A 19,996-nucleotide genomic window follows, 5' to 3' on the forward strand; every position below is an offset into this window, starting at 1 on the left:
TGCAACACAGCCATGCACAGTGCAGCAGGTTCAGGAGTGGTGTTCAGGTTGCCCACATACCTTTAATTTTGGTGTTGCTTAACTTCAGAGCACATGGCCAGGTGATCTTCTCACAGCTTTCTGGGAGCAGCTGAACAAGAGCTCACTAAGACTAATGAAGTTCTGGTAGGGGTAGACAGTCACAACTGCCATCTCTGTAACCTGCCACATTCATGAAGAGGAGATGCTTTTTGTTTTTAATAAATATGGAGCAGTAGGTACACAACACATTGAAAAGCTGCAGCACTCAGTGAGTGCAAACAGGAGTACAGGGTCTGTGTGCAGCTGCAGACACAAGAAGCTCCAGCAGCAGAGGATAAGTACAAGCTTAGACAAAGTAAGTCCTTCTTCATAACATGATGTTCTGGTGGCACAGGTGGAAGCTGAAAGTTTTTCACACAAACAGATGAAGTCTCCCTAAGGGCAGATGATTGAGGTTGGTAATCTGTGTCAAAAAAGTATCAACGGCGTCTATAGGAAAGGCTGCAGTCACACTCCATTGGTATTTATAACTTTTATTTGCAATACTTTAGGTCCAAGTTTCAAACTGCAATATTTTTACACTCAAGACACAGTCATGCACAATCCATATTTCAATTTTCTATTGCTTCAACCACAATTTAAAATAACTTAATATTGGAAACAAAACTCAAAATATTAAAAAAAAAAAAAAAAGATGCTGAGGTCAGTAAGATGGATCCATGCCATCAGCACATTTACAAAGTAAATAACTTAGTTCTCTTTTTAAAAAGATCATATTTACCTCTTCATCCAAAGTTACAGAAGATTTCCACTACACATTTGTTTTTGCTTTTTATCTTTTTTTTTTGTTTTTTTTCTTTTCTTTTTTTCTTTCTTTTTTTTTTTAACAGATAACATGTCCTAAAAAAGGAATGTACAGCAAAATGAGATACATTTCTGATAAACAATGAAAATGTAGGCTCCTCCTCTGTTTACTTTTGTCTGGATACCCTGAATAAAAAACCTAGCAGACACCAGTCTAGATCTAAGCTGGCTGCTTCAGACTAAACTGGAGTTTAGAGTCGGTTACATCCTGATCCAGTCAAGAGTTGCAGAATTCTTTTGTAGATCTTCCTAAGATGTATGTCTGTATGCATAGCATCTGCAGTGCAGATGCAGCACCAGTACACCAGAGCAGCTCCCAGTGTGAATTTGGGATCCACCCAAGAAGTGGTGTTCTTTGCACCAGGGGCTACACAGTGTTTGCTACTGGTTCCCACCTTGAGCAGCTCCCCTGCTACAGCACATAGCAGCAGCTTGTGAGTGTCACAGCTGAAGAGCTGAGAGGCTTTTTTTGTTGTTGCTGTTTTACAGACTGATTTAGCAGCATTATTTAACACTAATACAAACAGTGTGACAAAAAGCAATTGCCTCTGTGCACCTTTAGCTCAAAGGTAAAAAATCTCAGCAGATATGGATGTAAGAGAATTGCATGCTTCAAATTTTCTATGCTGACTCACTTCTGACATGAATAGCTTTGCATGATGGAGCAAAAGAACAAGAGCAGCTCCCTACTACCCACCTGCTCCTTTGGCCATGGGACACCTCTGGGGACCCAGCTCAGTACCTAGGGCTTTATCAGTACTTGCTTATTAAAGCAACAAGGTTCTGCTGCCAAGGAATCCAAATTCTCACTGACTTCATTGGGAGTAGAAGCAGTACCTGTATCTGTCCAGCACAAAAACACACTTAGATATCAAATGAAACACAGAATATTCAGCAGCAAAAGGATCTGACTTTCAAAACAACCACCTGCCACTATTCACCCTTGTTTTCAGTAGTGTTATGCCAGCCTGGGAGCCCTTGATGGGAGCATCGACTTGAGATGGCTGGCCACAGCCTCTAGGTTACACAAAGTGGAGGATAACTCTGTCCAGACTGAGAAAGATGTTAAATGTTGCTGTAAACAGGCAGATCAAAGGGCAGAAAAGTTAGGATCTCAAGCACTTTATCTGAGCCAGTTAGTTACACAATCTTAGATAGCAGTCACAGAGCACAGGAAGAGGCACATAAAGAGACAACACTCAGTCAGAGATTAGAAAGAACAGGAGCTGTGAGATGTTTAAATTTCTCTCCTCAGGAGAACAGCTGTTTGAAGCCCCTGGAAGGAGTGAAGGACGGAGGAGACACGCAACCAGTACTCATGTTCACAGTTTGCACACTTCTTCCCTCAGAGTACTGTGACTCAAACGGTGTGCATGTGGCTGCTGGCTCTTTTGACCCACATTTGAGTCCAGCTGACATGAGAGCTGGGCCAGGCAAACGTTAGTGAGCCTCACAGAAAGCAGGCATGATCCCCAGGCAGTTATGAATGTGGTGCCAATCCACTAGAGCACAAGGCATCTAACACTGATATGCTGAAGCTTATGCATGAGCTGCTGGGAAGCTGTCTACTGCAATTTTCCATATTATCAACTTTAACAAATAATACTGCTCCCTAGTTTTCTTAGTCAAATTCTAGCAGAACATGAGTAATTGCTTGGAAGAACAGGTAAGCAGTGAGAACAAAGTTTGCAGGCTCCTACCTTCATGGCAGACCAAAGGGAATCTGCGAAGCGCATGTGAGCATCCCTCCTTCTCTCTCCCGTATTATTTTTCCTTCTGAGATGACTTACTTTATCATCAAAGATGCATGCAACTGTTGGCAGGCTCAAGAAAGTGATTGTTTATATACATGACACATGCCTAGGATTATGGCAGTCAACTCTAACACAGGGATAAGCAAGATTTTGTAAGCTTCAGCCAGGAAAAGAAATTACCTTGTCAGCTCTATGACAGACACAAGCAAAGGAAGATTTTAAAGCCACCCCCCACCCCAACCCCAAAATGCAGATTGCACCCAAAGAAATGCGAATGTCTTCCCTTGAAATAAAGGTAGTCCTCTGCCTGTTTCCTGAAAACCAGGGCTTTAAAATTACAGCTATCTAGCCACTCAGTTAAAAACAGAAGCTGAATGTTTCTATTTACGGGTCTGCATCAGCTTGCCCTATCGCTCAGGTACTGCATGTGTCTACTGAGAAGGTTTGTGGACCGCTGTCCTGATGATGTTTAGTGAGGCTAAGCTGTGTTAGCATACACACTCTGGATGTTGAGCAAAGAACAGCTGGCTCCTGTCTTCCACAGTAGACACAGGAGCTAGCAGAGCTCGTGCTGAATCCTAGTCCAGCTGTGATCAAACCCACCAAGCAAACAAATGCATCCAAGCTCAGGGTAAGGAATGCTCTGTGGCCAAAGCGGTGACTATACTGGAACCACAGATACAGTGACATTTCCTACAACTAGCAGAGGGAAGTACATACTTCCCTTCTTGTGGTGACTGGACCATGCTTTGTTTTTGGTGTCAGGATGGCAGGGGGGGGAACTAACTGAAGAGCTGCTGAGCTGCAGCTGCTGGCATCACAGAAATCCAACACAAATAGCTTAAAAAATAATAATACTTGAGCTCATTTCTGTGTAGCATGAGTTGGCCAAAGAGCATCCAGAGATGGAGAACAGACACAGTTTCACAGAAGTGCGAGACACAGAAGTAAGAATGCAACCCTGGTCCGAGTTTGTGAACAAACCCTGAGAGCACTGTGAGATCCACCCCCGTGCAGGCTCCTTGGAGTGTGTGTGGAATTCTTAATAGGTACATTTGCTATTTTTTTCCTCTTTTTTTTTCTTTTTTGTTAAATAAATAATCTTTTCTGTGCTTCTCAAGCTTCCCTGACTTTACTGCTGTCATACTTCTGTCCTAGAACTCATTAAACCCACAGCAATTTAATGAGTCATTTTCACATATCTTCATTACAGGGATGGGAATCATAGTCAAGCTCTAGATAGTTGGTTTTTTTTCACCATTATTTAATGAATTTAAAAATAAAGGCAATTAACCAGTCTTTTAGAACCCTGGAATGAAAGTGTTTGAAACATACAACAATTTATCTATGCATCTGGCAACAGAAACAGCCTATTTCTAATACTTTCAAAAATATATATAGCTAATTGCTTAATCTGAAGATAGCAGTCCAAAAACACCCGAGATGATTCCAGAGATTTTATATTTGCCTTGTTTCTTTCTAAAGTTACCAACAGTGTCAATCCTAAGCTTGTAAATAACACAGGACTTGCCCCTTTCAGGACAGACTTTTTTTATTACTAATACACTTCTTCCACATATCCTATCAGAGTTGGGAAATTATAAAAGCAGCTGCTATTCAGTATCTAATGACTGAGAATTGTGTGCCAGAGACTGTCTGAAGCACAGGGATGCTGGTGGTGCACTGCCCTGAATGTAAAGCAGTCCCAGCTGGGTAATTACAGTCATGCTGAAAGAAAGCCACTGGCAGAGGTGATCTCTGCTGTATCCTGTCTGCCCCGCAGGATTTTTTTTTAGCAGAAAAATCTCTGGATTTGCTAATACAAACAAAAATAAAAATAGCATTTAATAAAAAAAAAAAGTAAGGCCTCTTATTAAAGCAGTTGTATTTAAAACACCAGTGCCAACAATATCCTGCATGCTGGAGCATACACTGATCAGAAGAATAATGCTGTCGTCCAATTTTCCTATATTTATTTGTTACCTTTTGTGAAATCTAACTGAAAAGAGGGATGCTGAGATATTTTTTGCTAAAGAAAATAAATAGAAAAAAAAGACCAAGTAGTGTAATCTGTCAACATTAAGTGTATCGTATGTCCAGCAAACGTGTGCCATAAAAAAGTGCTTTCCTTCTGAAGGATGGCCATCTGCTCCTTCGTGGTAGGAAAAAAATAAATGCTATACTGGAGGGAGAAACTGCCACTAGTTTCTGCATTACTTACATGGAGTACAAATGTTTTATTCAAATTAATGCTTTACAAATTGAGGGCAGCTCTTCTCAAGCCTAAATCTTTTTTTCCTCAGGTAGCCTATCTCCCAGACAGATAGCTTGAGCTGACAGAGAAGAATGTAGCCTTATAAAAGAAACAAAGATCTTTTCTTATTTGACATCTGAAAATCAAATCTGTTGTGCTCCCCATGAAGGGGAGACCTTGTGGCCTTTCAGTACTTAAAGGGTGCTCAGAAACAGGAGGGAGACTGACTTTCTACATGGTCTGACAGTGACAGGACAAGGGTGAACACTTTTAAACCTAAAGAGGGGAGATTTAGGTTCGATGTCAGGAGGACACTTCACACAGAGGGCCGTGGGGCCCTGCACTTCTGCCCAGAGCTGTGGGTGTCCCATCCCTGGAGGTGCTCAAGGGCAGGCGGGGTGGGGCAGCCAGCCCATGGCAGGGAGCTGGAACTGGATGGCCTTTAAGGTCCCTCCCAACCCAACCTGTCCTATGATTCTGTGAACTTCAATGAGCGCTGCCTCTGTCAGCAAAGATACTGGGATGGACAGAGAGAGTGAGGGTGGGATAGTCAGCAGTATTAATGACATTTTCAACACAAAGATGGTAGAAGACAAAACCAGACAACCTAATGGCCTAATTCAAGAATAGCCCAAGCATCCTTCATCTGTACCGGCAAAACGTGAAGGCTTTTAGTACCTTAAAGGCTGCTTAGCCCTTAGAGGGAGCAGGCCTGAAACATGACGAATTACAGCAGAAAGCTGTTTTGCTCCTTTTTCTGCTCATTGGATATAGGTGTTGATTCATCTGCTGTTCCGAAGATCTTTGATTAGTTGTACTACTAAAATACATAACAGATATTCCATACAAATGCTTTCTCTGAGTGAAGCTACACTCCTTTCAGAAGAAAATAAATAAAACACAAATGGCATACTAAAACTATTCTGCTCTCTTACAAATCAGCAGAGTAGTCAAGCACAATCCTCAGTCACATCCAGGGCTTGTTCTCCCCCAGCAACTCAGAACTGTATTCAGCAGTGCTTGCTGTATGGAGGAGAGCTTATATAGCAGGTTAGTTTTATGGCTCTATATAGTTCTGCAATCTGCTCTGCATTTCTTGCTCACTGCAGTGCTCCAGGTTTAAATGCACTTTCTTCCAAAGTGATCTGCTGGACTGGCTTAGACAGAACAGAACCCTAGAAGCCATCACTCAATTGCATCAGTATTGCAGTTTTCATGGCAGAACTTACAGGCCTAAAGGACACTGACCTGCACAAAAGCCTGCAGAGTAGCCTGGCTGCCCTTCCCTCTGCTAAGAGGGATGCTCCTAAACTTTCATGGGAGCTACAAGAGGACCAGGAGAGCAGGCATCCTCGGAAGTGACAGCAACACCCAAGTCTCTTTTCCCCCCTCTTCTGCACAAACCAAAGAGAGCCACTCCCACCAGTCTGCACATTTTGAAGCATTGCTACAGTTACCCTCGAGAGCAGCCTGCCACCAGTTTGGAGCTGACTATGATCAGTCCAGTGCCAAGAAGAGGTGATTACACCGTGATGGCCTGCTGCTGCACGCGCCCTCCTCCAGCCTGGGGTCACAGATGCTGAGGCTGCTCTGTGCTCTGCAAAGGCATCCATGGGGCTCAGCACTGGGCAAGGCTGGGCCTGCTCTCACTTCATATTTCTCCTACAGCTTTGCATGAGACAAGCCCTTTCTGAGCAAACTGATCTTTCTGCTTTCTCATTTTAGTAAGACTCTCACCCATTTTACAAGTTCTACAAATGAAACTGTCAAGAACAGAAACACTATATTCACAGCTGAGCCTGTATCTCAACAGGATGTTTTGACTGCTCCACTCCTGATTTGTTTTTGATTGGAAATGCAATTTCACTTTCTTCCTCATCTAGAAGGGTAATGAATAGGCAAATACCAGTGAGTGGGCTGTATTCAAAAGGCAGTACAGTCTGGAGTTACAAATGAAGACCCTTCTCCAATTCCAAACTATACAAAACAAAACCCAAAACATAAGAGACTTTGCATCTTTAAGAAACAGTTGACAATTTAAAAGTGAATGTACATCTTATTCACAGGGTGAGTTGGAAGGGAATCTTCCAACTGAATCTGCTTTACCTTGAAAATGGCTGAGGCAGCAAAGCATTTTCTGTCGTTACCTCTCTGTCTTAAGCCCTGTTTCATCTTAAAAATAAATTAAGGAGCCAGAAAGCAGGGAGAAGATGCAAGTTTTTACTCCTTGAGGGACTGGAGAACAGTTGTTCTCCCCTCCTACCACCATGACTGCGACTGTTGGTCTGTCCATCCATCCATCCATCCATCCGTCTGTCGTCCTGCAGCAGAAGAGTTGAGGTTCTATAGAGTTTTTTCTCAGTCCTGCTCTGGAGTGAGCTGGCATGGGACAATGCCAGCCCAAAGCACTAGCGGCTGCTGTTCTTAATTGCTTCCTTTGCTGCAATGATCAGAGGAGTCAGGCTGGAGAGAGGCTTGGCTAATTTTAAAAATGGATGCTGCCCAAAGGAAAGAAAGAAACAAACCATTACTTCCCAAAGTCAGCTACTCAGTTACAAGCTCAAGCAGTACCCTTCTATTTAGTAGGGATATACAGGACTGTGGGGACCTTCTGAGCACGAGCAAGTTTGAGACCACCTGATGAGAATGAATTGTGTACAAGTGTATGGGGCCTGATAAAATTGACCAGCCGATGGATACGGAACCGGTTGTGAGACCCAGAGAGCAGTGGCCAATGGCTCAATGTCAGGAAGGAGATTAGTGACAAGAGGTGGTCCTCAGGGGTCAGTACTGAGGCTGAGGATCTTCAATGTCTTTATCAGTGACACTGACAGTGGGATCAAGAGTGTTCTCAACAGATTTTCAGATGACACCAAGCTGTGTGATGTGGCTGACACACCCAAGGGATGGGATGTCGTTCAGAGACTGAGACAGGCTCAAGCAGCAGGCCCAGGAGAACCTCAGCAAGTGTCCAAGGGTTGTACCTCGTTCTTGACAACCCCCACTATCAATATAAGCCTACAGGATTGAGCTCAGCTCAGCCACAAAGGTCTTGGGAGTACTAGTGGGCAGCAAGATGGACATGAGCCAGTAATGTGCTCTCACAGCCCAGGAAGGCATCCACATCCAGGTCTGCATTGAAAGAAGTGTTGTCAGCAGAGTGAGAGAGGGAGTCCTGTCCCTCTGCTCTGTCCTGATGAAATCTCTACCTGGAGTACTGCATCCAGATGTGGAGTTCTCAGTACAGGAGAGGAAATGGACCTCTTGGAGCATGTCCAGATGAGGGCTACAAAAATGACCCGGGGGATGAAACATCCCCTGCCAGGAAAGGCTGTGAGAGCTGGGGCTGTGCAGCCTGGAAAAGGGAAGGCCCTGGGGAGATCTGACAGCAGTCTTTCAGTGTCTAAAGGGGGGCTGTAAGAAGGAAAGGAACAGACTCTATAGCACAGTGTGTTGTGACAAAATGAAAATGATTTCAAATCAAAAGAGAGAAAAACTTAGACTAGATATAAGGAAGAATTTCTTCATAAAGGGTACAAGGTAGTGAAGCACTAGAGCAGGCTGCCCACTGAGTGGTGCTGCCCTGTCCCTGGAGATACTCAGGGTCGGGCTGGACTGGGCTCTTTGCACTCTGCTTAAGCTATAGATGTCCCTGTTCAGTGCAGGGGAGTTGGACTAGATGATGTTCAAACATCCCTTCCAACTCAAACAGTTCTGTCATTCTATGATTAACGGATGAGAGTGCCATTACATACTGCACCTGCTTTACTCGTGGCCACGTCTCATTTTACCTGCAGAAGCTCCTTGGCAGACCCTCTCCTGTCCACATCCATCTCCAGGCAACAGTTCAGAAAGTCACGGAACACAGCAGAGAGTCTCTCAGGGTTCTGCAGCTCTGGTGTCCCATTTGTAGCTATCAGATACAGTGCCTGGGAAAAACAGAAACACAAGACTCCACCTGTTTCCATGAAGACCCAGGAACATTTTTTCAGCAAGAATACAAGACTGAAGTTTGTGTATTTGTCACCTGCATTCCTTAAATAGCATGGCCAGGCAGCTGTTTGTAGCTGTTTGTTCTTTCAGTCTGCAGCACAGAGTCTGAGTGCCAGACAGAGTGCAGCCTTGCCACTGGGACCTGAAGGTCATGCTGTGTATCAGCTGTAGCCTTAACAAAACTCATGGATGTACACAGGTGCAAGATTTAATTTCCTCAGCTTCCTGTCTCCCATCAGGAATTAACTGTGTAGCATTTATCTGTTTTAGCTATCCATTATGAGCGTTTTCCTTACTACACATTCCTCCCCTATTACAGTTTCATTTTAAGAGTTGGTATAAATTTAAAAACTTTAAAATAAAAATTCATTATTTTATTGCAAGCATTCGTGCATTTTAGAAAAGTAATGGTAATAAAAAATCATAGCATTTCAGTAACCTGAAAGAATGAGGTAACCAACCTGCACTGACCCATGTCTGTAATGGGTCTGCAGATACAGCTGCAACTCTTTCATAAAGATTCACCAGCTGAGGAAATCTGCCACTGAAAAATCCTTACCAGAGACAGAGCTAACAGAGATTTCACAAACTGCCTGAGAAATTCTGCATCATTAACACAAAACCAAGAGATTTCTGAACTGGCTCTGTGCTATTGGTCTGCCAGGGCTCTCCCACGCTGGAATGCTCCAGTGATGTTTTTACACGCTGTCCCTGCTGGAAGCAGTCCAAGCTGATGTGCCTGGGATTTTGTCTATTCATGGGACAGCTTAAGAAGACAGTGGTGTCTGATTCTATTTGTACCTTACCCTGAGAGGATTTTCATTAAGGTAAGGAGGTTCTCCTTCCACCATTTCTATCGCCATGATCCCAAGTGACCAGATGTCAACTTTGGGGCCATATGCTTTTCTCGTCACCACTTCCGGTGCCATCCAGTAAGGAGTCCCAACCATCGTGCTCCTTTTACTCTGCTCGGGGGTGATCTGAGCACAGAAGCCAAAATCAGCTGAGGACAAAAACAGGTATTGTTAAAGCCATCTAAAAATATGAAACCAAGAACAGAGATCCCCACTTTACACCAAAGAACATCTTGTTGAATCTAGCTGCAAAAGCAGTCATGGCTGTTTACTCTGCAGCGACTTTTATACACTCAAGACTTCAGATGATACACTGTGGTCTCTGGAGGGGCATGAAGGCCAGATATTACACCTTCTTCTTTCCCATATTTCTCTGTGTGCTGGAGTTGTGCTCTCAGCTTGCAGCAGTGCTCAGTACACTGTCACAGGCACTCCTCTGGGTAACAGTCAGATGCAGCCCCACACCCCATCTTGGGAAAGCAGTGCTTGGCCAAGAATACCTACTCAATTTGACAGATCCATCCATTCCGAGAAGAATATTGTCGCTTTTTATGTCTCTGTGAATCACTTGGTTTGAATGAAGGAAATCCAGCGCTTGCAGGCACTGATAGATAAAAACAACATAAGGGTAAAAATTAATGACCTGATTCCATCACACAAGAAAGGAAATGGCTATAAAAGATTTAATTTCTAGATGAATTGAGAGTAATGGCAGAATATTGTGTTGTCAGGAGGAATAGCTTGCTGCTTCAACACTACTAGAATAATAACTTCCTAAATGAAGGCACATTAACTTTGGAAAAAGAAACGTCAGTTATTGTTACCAACTGTCCCCTGAAAGCACAGACTGAATGACTGCTGCCACAGTGAACGTGCTGCTCTCATCCACTTGACAAACTATGATTTGCTGAAAAGAAAAAGTCATTTTCTTCGGGATGAAGTGCATCACTTTTGGGTGGAAGGCTGCATGACAAAGGTTTTACTGTTTCGTCCTGCAGTGTATTTGGAAATAACATTAGTCATTTTTCAGAAGCAAATGCCATTTGGGGAGGAACGCTGTCCTTTTAAGCTGAGAACTGTGATAAATGAGTCGCTGTTTTTCTTTATCATTTTAAAATTCTGCCACCAGCACGTCTGCTTTTACAGGCAGGGACTGCAGTACAGACACGCTCCAGACAAATGCTGGAAGAGGCAGAGCTGAGAACAGTAACACGTAGTGGGAAAGAGAGCAGTGTAATTGCAGAGCATAATGCAGTGACACTGGCGGGTGGATCACTAAGGTGCTTTTCTTCTCCCACATTAACAAAGCAACACAGAAACAAAGATCTGGACACTACATCACTCACGTTCTTTGCACCCACACAGAAGTACCATTCCGCCCCAGAAATCAGAAGCACAGACAGGATCCCTTACCTCCCTACAGACAGCTGCTATCTGTCCTTCGTCCATACATGTCTCTGTAACAACATCAGTGAGAGAGCCTCCAGCCAGGTATTCCATAACCACCCAGAGCTCATCACCTACTAGGTAGCTGAAACAAGACAACAACAGCATTGGGATGAATGTGTGTAACTAAACTGTCTTAGGAAAATTACCAGTAACTTTTCTTTCCTGTTCATTTTTAAACAAAGAATAAAATGAATGGACATTCCTTCTAGGCCACAGAGCACCATTAAATACTGAAACATAGTGCTAAAAACCTGTGCAGTCCAAATGAGAAATGCAGATAAATAAAAAATTATATGTCTTAGATGGCAAGCAAGTGAAAAACACAGTTCAGTAAAGGCAAAGATAAACGTGGAACCAGAACGTATCAGGTCACCTGGTTCATCATGGTGGAACAGGAAAGGTAACTCTGGGAATAAGACAGCACAACTTACTCTAACCATGGCAGGGAGGTGTGTACCACAGAGGACAGGAAATGGTCAGCAGTTTGGAAAGCATTACACAGATGGGGAAACGGGGACAACAGTTTAAAAACTGGCAAATTACGTGTGCCTGAAAACAAGAACCTGGTCCTTCTGGCATCCACACCAATGGGAACAGATGGAAAAGCCAAAGGAAAATAATTTCCATGGTGATATATCTGCACAACGTCCACAAAACATGACCAACTTAACAACGTGGAGGTAGCGGAGCTACAGGCAGTTGTTTAAGCAGGACAGGGCTGATCAAGGTCTTTGAAAACGCTCTTGGAGCCACATATGCCACGTAAATAAGCACTTCTGTGCTGTACAGGTGACAGAACACTGCCCAGAGAGATTATGGATTCTCCTTGGAGACCTTCAGATGGTTCAGGATATGGGCCTGGGCACTCTGCTCTGGTGGCTGTGCTGGAGCAGGGGTGGGAGCAGCTGAACCCAGGGCTCCCTGCCAGCCTCCACTCGTCTGGGCTTCTGTGTCGTGCCAGGGATTAACATACAAAGAGCAACCTCCTCCCATGCATTTATTTGCACATAAACACACACACATATATACACATCTTTATAGATAATAAAGAGGTCAGTTTTCTGTCAATGACCACAGGCTTTCCTCAATCTTTGACTTGTGATTTATAAATGAACATTTATGTGAGAACAGCAGAACCACTTACCTGTCTAAATAGTTAACAATATTGGGATTCTTATTTTCCCTCATGACCAGGATTTCATTAATAATTAGTTCCTTTTTGGGCTGTTGTTGGAGATTCATTTGCTTTATGGCCACCTAAAACAACAGTGAAAGCAATGCATCAGCTCCAACAGTCTGCTGCCCCAGATCAGAACCAGCGCGGAGTGTTCTTGGGACAATGCATCAGAGCTGTGGCTGTTACCAGGCACCACAGGTACTCAGAGCACCCTACTTCTGTGCCTGCTTGGGTGACAGTCACAGGACACACAGTCACACACCTTGCCTTATAAAATCTGTAAAAAACATCTTTACTGTCAACCAATGTCTAACACTCTCTGGACCGTTGTTCTTCTCAGATGGTCTCAATTTATTACCACCACTGTTATTATGCATGCATCTTCTGCAAGCAGCAAATGATTTTATTACCATGAAAATATGTAAAAGCAGATGGAAAATAATAATTCTATGATTTTAATGATTATTTCTTAATTATAATTATTATCAACTTAATAATTCTATGATTTTTAATGATTGTGTCAACAACTGCTATTGCTGCTGACTTGAGATCATTAAGGTTACACACACACACACACACACACACAAATTCTGGCATTTCCTAACTTCCTGGCTTTTGATTTTGCAACCCTAAATAACAGTATGAGTTTGTAATAATTACCTGGCTTTAAAATAAATTAAAAAAAATCCATTCTGTGTTGTTTTATGGGCACACGCAGCGTTCTGAGTCCAACCTGTGGCTTCCAGACACTTGTGGGCCTCTAAGAGTGGTTCCATAGCACCTGCCTGTACAGAGCACCACTGGAGGTGGGCAGCATCAGTGGAATCTCACACTACCAGAGAGCAGATGTGTTTGCTGGCAGCCCCAGACACACCAGCTTTTGCTCTGAACCTTGTACCTACCCCACCTCAGGCCGGCTCCTCATCTTCGTGCAGGCCGCCCGCCCAGTCCAGCTCTCCTCACTGGGCCCTGCCCCCAGGCTCAGGCCTTCCTTCCCTCCCTGCCACGCCAAGGCCTCCCACAGGACAGCACCTTCCCGTGGGCTGAGAAGAGCCCCTGGCCCACACCACACCCTATGGGGAGATGTGGCCCTGTGGCTGTATCAGGTCTGCCTCCTGTTCCCTCCACAGGCAGTCTGGCCAGCCTCCCCCTCTCTAGTGCTGCTGACATGGTATGACAGTGACGACCCCCTCTCCTCTCCCTGCTCTCATTTCTGATGTCAGACAGATTTTCCAACAGGATTTGCATATTGTTTCCAAAAACTGTAGCTTAGAAAAGGAAATGAATGCTCAGATGTCACTTTAAATCAGCCACTACCCAGACTTGTCAGTTACCTTTGCTTTTCTTCAAGATCTGCTTCTCAACCCCTGGGCCCCCAACTTCCCCACAACCAGCCCTTGTGAGAGGCTGATGTCACCACGCAGCATCAGGGGCTGTCACTGATGTCACACCCAAACACCACGGTGTTGTTCAGCAGAGATCTTTGCCCTTGACACAAGTTTTCTCCATTTTCAGTGAACATCAACCAGCTTACGAATGACCAAAACACAGAACTGCACTCTAAACACGATTCCCCCTTAACTGGTTCTTGTATTATACTTTGAAGATTAAACACGCTATAGAAACCATGTGAAAAGGTATTACTGTCTGAATCAGTGCTTAAGATAAACTGGGAATGAATGGCAGCAGCACCCAGCTGGCTGCTGCACCCGCGTACCTGGCAATGAAGACAGCGTGCAGTCCTCTGAAGGACAGCACGTCCCTCTCTGCATTATTCCGGCCCCAAAAGCAAGCAGTGCAACACAGCTATGTATTCCTCACAGCACCAGGGAACTGTGACCACCACCTGGGTTCCCTGAGGCCCACGGCCACAGACCTGTAGGTTTTACAGCTGGTACTGCTGGCTGACCTATGGCCAGGCCCAGAGGCAGTTCTTACTACAGTTACATTATACTCAGAACATCCTCACTACGAGCACGTCATCCACATTTGGAACAAAGAAATTCAGGAAGTGTCTGACCTAGTATGTGTACATGGGCAGTAAAAATAATGTATTTTTTAATCAAGCCTGAAAGCTTGTTGAGATTTCTATGCAGACATCTCTAAAACATTCACTCAACGATAACAGACGTAACACAGCACTGGGACAGGACCAACAGCACTGCAGAGAGCACCGAGCTGTTCTGAAGACAAAGGAAAACTAAAGGAAACACGTCTCTCAGAACTGGCCTCAGGGTGAAGCACCAACCCAGGCACAGTGTCCAGGGGCACAGGACAACCCCTGCCCAGAACTCGGGCACCTCTCCAGGTGCTGAGCAGCACCTCAGTGCAGTGGTAGCAGCAGAGCAGTCAGCCCAGCAGGCATGCAGCTATGGAGGCAGAGAAGCACAGTGCTGCTCTCCAAGCAGCTGAAAACAGCAGATGATGCTGCAAGCCGACACCGCTCTGTGCAGACCTACAGGCACTGTGAGAACCCATCCCCAGCTCCTGCCAGGGAGAACAGTCCTGCAAGATCAGCTGGGGCAGCTGCTGCTTACCTCTTGTCCTGTGGCGATGTCTATCGCTGTATAAACAGTTCCCGACGCCCTAGAAACAAAACAGCAGCCAAAGAATGAGAAGTGGTTTTGTGCCTCTGAATGAGAGCAAGCCCTGACAGGGTCTCTGCTGCCTGCAGTGGTCCTACCCCTCCCTCACTCACTCAGCTCTGCAGCAGCACACAGCACAGCGACCTCGGCCGCACAGGAATCTGAGATCAACGACCGGCGTGATGAGAAAGGGCAGGTGCACATCTCCAGTGTGCATCCTGAATTATTTTAGTTCCATATTTAAGGAGTTGTTTCTACTTTTTTTTCCCCCTCACAAAACCCTGGAAAATATTCCCCAGTTTTGCTTTGTTGTTATTTGTTTTGGGTTGGTTTATTTTTTTCATCCTATGAAATGTAACAAGAAATGTAGCCACACCTTCTTAGACTTATCTGAATTTATCTGCAAAACTGAGGTGACATTATCCAGTCACCGTGGGAACCCAAATGTACATGCCAGCCCTCTGAAGAAAGGATCTGGAGACAGCTTGCTTAGCACGCAAGGAACAGCTCTCCAGCCCCCTGACGTCACAGCTGGAGCAGGTGAAGGCACGTGATGTCCCACATAAAAACTGACCGTGACTCACAACGGAGGAACCTCAGGCAGCTTCACTCTGTCAGGAGCCGTCCAGCACTGCAGTTAGGTGCACCAGGCGTGAAGGGCTCCTCAGTGTCTGTGCTGTGCTTCCATGGCACACGTAAGTGGTGGCACCGAGCCACCAGAAACAGGTGACCTGCAGACCACCTGCCTCTCATCAAGCGGTGCTAAGGGCCATCAAATCCCTCTGAGTTTATAAGACACTGTGGGCTTGTAAACTCCACCGGGGCTTCCTTCAGGGGTGTGTGCTGCCATCTCTTAAGGAACCCACGGCTGCACAGGCAGAGAGGCAAGGGGGAGCCCAGGTGGGGATTTGAGAAGTGGGACTGTGCGTCCCGCAGGTGTCCCAGAGACTGAAAATACAAAATCAGTTTTCTCATTTTTGCCTGATCGCTTGGTTTGCTTCTGTTTCTCAGTGCCTGAAATATTTCTGACAACCTTACTTCAAGCAGCAGCTCTGCATGCCAGTGTTGGGAACAATGCTATCGTTGGGCATGCCATGTACGCTTTTAATATAAATGCAAATGCCTTTTTCTATGACTAATTGTTGAGATTAATCCAATTTGTTTTCACAAAAAGCCAACATCATTTATTTAGATTTTCTAACACTGTGCCATCCCTCCCGAGTACAGTCCTGTCAGGATTTATTTAAAAACAGTTATTTAAATGAAGATGCCTTTTGGTATGCTCCAGGCCATCTGCGAAGAGCTCAGATAAAGGTGAAGAATTTAAGTAAGGCTGTGAACTAATTGCAAAGGCTCTGTGACTCTGCATTAGGGACTTCTAAGCAGCTATAATTTCTGATCTGTATCTAACTTTTAAACTCTTCTGTAATATCTTCAGTTTAATGCAGTCAGGCAACTACCAGGACCTACAGAGATCTGTGACACTAAGGTGCAGTGAAACCCAGCAAACAAACCAACCACCAGAAACCAGAGCTCAGGGCTCCATCACTGCTGTCTTTCCTAGCAAGAGCTATGCACAGCACCTCAGCTGGCTGCAAAACTATCACACTGTTCGTTAACTTACCAAGGCATGGAGCCACGAGGCTCTACGAGCTGCTCAAGTCACTTTCCCCATGTAAGAAGCTGAACCTCCCTTAGCAGCAGCCTTCCACCCGCTCACTGGCTGCCACTGGAAAGCTGCTCTCTTCCCCACAGTGTAACCCTGATTGCCTAAATGCCATCTCTCCTCCTTTACAGACTGTGGGACGAAGTAATCTGAAGTACAGCACTGAGCGCACTCACTGTTCTAGTATTAGAAAAGCATTACTGTAATTCAGATTGTAAAAGCTAAAGCAGGTCTTAAAACAAATAGCTCTGTGAGCAGTTGGAGTCCAAAAACAGACAACAAAACAGTCTCACATTCATGTGTTCACTGCAATAGCAATGCAGGTCTGAAAGACACCCAGCACTGCCCTAGTTATCCCCAGGACAGCTGCTTCCAGCTAACTCAACCTGCAGCACTACCACAGCACACCAGCCCCTCTGAAAGAAGGGCATGCAACCTTCTGGCTGCACACTGTGCCAGAGGAACCAATTTCATGCCCTTTCAGGGCTGCCTGTCTTTCCAGCAGTTGTTGAGACACCTTTGTATAACCTCACTCTTAGCAGTGTCAAAACAAAAGACAGAGAGTGAGGATGATGGTCACTTCGTGACTCACAGCCAGAATCAGTTCACGTGTTTAATCTGAATCTCACTTCTTAGCTGACACCTTTAGGAGACTGGCACAGCTCTGAGTGCCCACTGACATTTTACAGAGGACAATAAGAACCAAAGCTGCAGTTAGAAAGCGACCCTGAGCCTCAGAAAGGGTTCTATACAGTGAGTGGAGAAGAAACTCCTCACAAGTGTCCTATCAAATAAGATCTATCTACTGAAAAGCCTGCCAGAAAAAGAGTATGAGGATGCCTGGCTTTCTTCAGTATGCATCAGCCGTAGGTCAGCAACACGCTACCCTGCTTTCAAAGCTCTCTGTTAAGGCAGGAAGGCATCTCCTGATGTCAGCAAGCAGCACTCTGCCATGCACAGACAGCAGCGTTCTCCTGGCCTTACAGAAACAGCATCAGCCCTCCTGGAATTACAACACAGCCAAGGAGGAAAGCCTGGACCAAGCAGGGAGTCTGCCAATATTTAAAATGCATCTCAGATATCTATCTTTGATGTCATTTCTCTTGTTCTTGCCTCCTCACATAGGCAGTGTTTCAGATCAGTCCTATTTAGAATAAGCAAAGTAAGGCTTCCAAAGAGAACAGCTCAGCAGATCATTTTGGATGGACTCCCAGCAGCGTGCCATCAGGCAGGTGGCGAGCGTCCTTTCAGTACACTGCACACCAACACTGCCCTTATTACTCATCTTTGTTGTTTCTGTTTTGAGTTTCAATTTCTAAACTACATGGCTATAATGTCCATCATCGGAGTATTTTTATTAGTAATATATTTGAAAATGTTATTGAGAGCTTTGATAAGTGTAAGTATGATAAGTATCATTTGGTAAGTTGCTCCTTTAGACAAGGAAGCAGAATTGTTTTCTTCCTTAAGTGTGGCTGTATTATTTTGAAATATATAGGAACAATTTCCTCCAAGAAGACAAGTGCTGCACACTTGAGGGATGGCAGATCCTCCCAGTCCCATTGCAGATGAGGCACTGCCAGCAGCAAGTGGTCCCTGACGACTCATTCTGGCCAGAGTTAAAACACTGGTAAAGAAGCAAGAGGTCTGAGGATCCAAACCCAGCGTCTCAGCGTGCTGGAGCTTGCCCAGCTTCCCACTTTGTTATTAGAGCAGCAGAGCACCCAGCTCGTGTGTGTCTAAGTTACCATGACTGGACTCACCCTTGGCCAATCTTTTCAAATCGAGTATATTTCTTCTTAGGGTCTCCCACGCTCACAATGCTCCCTGAAAGAAAGAAGACAGAAGATGTTCACTTGAAAACAGAGATACCACCTTTGGACAGATCAGAAACACAGCCATGGTGCTCAGGGCTGCCATGTGCACATGGGCTGCTGGGTAACGGGAGCAGCACAGGCAGCCCCAGCAGGGCCTGGGCTCCTGCAGTCCTTGTGGGATTGCTCTGTGCAGCAGGACAGCCAGCACAGAAGAGTATTGATGGGAATCAGAAATGAGCAAGTAGCAGTGCAAGTGCTTCTCTGTTCACGAACACTGGTGACAGCTGGAGTCACAGAGCCTTTTTTCCTTTTACATTTACGTATAAATCTTTTCAACTTTTCTGTCATTTGCCAAAGTTTTCTTTTCACCCTTTTAAAAAAGAACATCTCGTAATGCTATTTTTATTTTTTTTAGAAACTGTGATTCTCATCTCTGATTACCAGGTTAAGTTACAAAGGAGACCCTGCTTCTAACAACAGCACTGCTCGCCTTCACCCCGACCTGGCCCAGCAATAAGCACCTGGCCTGACTCTCAGCAGTGCACAAATGCTGATCCATAGCAAGAACCATGCTGCACCAGCAGCACACCTCAGGAGCTGGCAATAGCAGGCAGCTGCACCGGTGGGACGCCGTGGTTCCACCAGAGCAGGGCAGGTGGGCTCCTGGGAGGCAGGGCCAGCCCCGGGCACGGGGCAGCAGAGGTCCAGCAGCAGCACCACGTGGTGCACTTCTCTGCTTGAACAGTTTGCCCATGGCAAGATCACCAACGGGAGCTGCAGGGAAGGGGTTTCCTTTGCAGAGTGCTTCTCACCCCCACGTGCCCAGCACTGCAGCGATGACAGCAGGGCGAGCACCAGCTGGCAGGGATTGCTCGAGTTGCCCAAAGTGGCCCTGCCCTGTTGTCCCCACCTGCAGGAGGTACTGCAACTGTACTGCCTTGAGTCTGAGCCAAGGATGTAGTGCTTTCAAGACTTGTTGGCTTTCCTATTTTCCTCCATTCAGTGGATGAGAAGTAGCTGGCAAATGAGAGGCACACGCTGCAGCTGCTGCTCGTTGGCACTGACTCCAGCAGAACAAAACTGCTTGGCTCTGGGGGAGCTGTGGTTTGCCCCAGGTTGAGAAGTGGCACAACAACACTGATCTCCAGTCCATGTGCACCTCCTGCAAGAAGCACTGCTTTCTTCCTCACTGCCTGTTCACTTCCACTTCAACGGCACTCAAATGTACTTAAAAATGAAAAGCAAAATATAAGCAACACCAAGGCCATGTAAGAGAAAACCATCATTTTTTCTTGACAATCCTGCTCTCTCTGGATGGAACTGCACTGCTCCTTCAGTCCCAGTTACACTGTGTCCTCAGTGCTGGGTTCCTCACTGAAGCCCCAGTGCTCCCTGACACGAGTGCTGCAGCAGAGGCAGGGACGTGCTGCTGCCCCTGCACACCACCTCCTGCTTCTCACCTCTGACAATCACAGTGCCATCAGCTCTGTGCAGGTACAGCAGCCCATCCTTCCCATCCAGCAGCACAGCACTGACACCACCTGCCTGACCCTGCACAGCTC

At 45.5% G+C, this 19,996-nt stretch overlaps 1 protein-coding gene across 4 annotated transcripts in view; it reads right to left on the bottom strand.

The window, feature by feature from the left end:
* Positions 1 to 5,985: 5,985 nt before the first annotated feature.
* PAK3 (p21 (RAC1) activated kinase 3) overlaps positions 5,986 to 19,996 on the bottom strand; it is a 148,469-nt gene continuing 134,458 nt past the window's right edge. For 3 of the 4 annotated variants that reach the window (XM_065729628.1, XM_065729629.1, XM_065729627.1), the window contains exons 8-15: positions 18,381 to 18,444; positions 14,904 to 14,952; positions 12,334 to 12,446; positions 11,154 to 11,271; positions 10,245 to 10,344; positions 9,693 to 9,889; positions 8,685 to 8,822; positions 5,986 to 7,391 (exon numbers count right to left, since the gene is read on the bottom strand). In XM_065729628.1, the coding sequence (XP_065585700.1) occupies positions 7,302 to 7,391; positions 8,685 to 8,822; positions 9,693 to 9,889; positions 10,245 to 10,344; positions 11,154 to 11,271; positions 12,334 to 12,446; positions 14,904 to 14,952; positions 18,381 to 18,444 (869 nt within the window). In that variant the 3' untranslated portion in view covers positions 5,986 to 7,301. Of the gene's footprint in view, positions 7,392 to 8,684; positions 8,823 to 9,687; positions 9,890 to 10,244; positions 10,345 to 11,153; positions 11,272 to 12,333; positions 12,447 to 14,903; positions 14,953 to 18,380; positions 18,445 to 19,996 lie in introns of those variants that run through there. The other variant, XM_065729630.1, reaches the window with a different exon arrangement.

This window comes from Cyrtonyx montezumae, unplaced genomic scaffold (genome assembly GCF_038088225.1).
Source record: "Cyrtonyx montezumae isolate F1298 unplaced genomic scaffold, pur_monq_1.0 scaffold_11, whole genome shotgun sequence".
Classification (NCBI taxonomy): domain Eukaryota; kingdom Metazoa; phylum Chordata; class Aves; order Galliformes; family Odontophoridae; genus Cyrtonyx; species Cyrtonyx montezumae.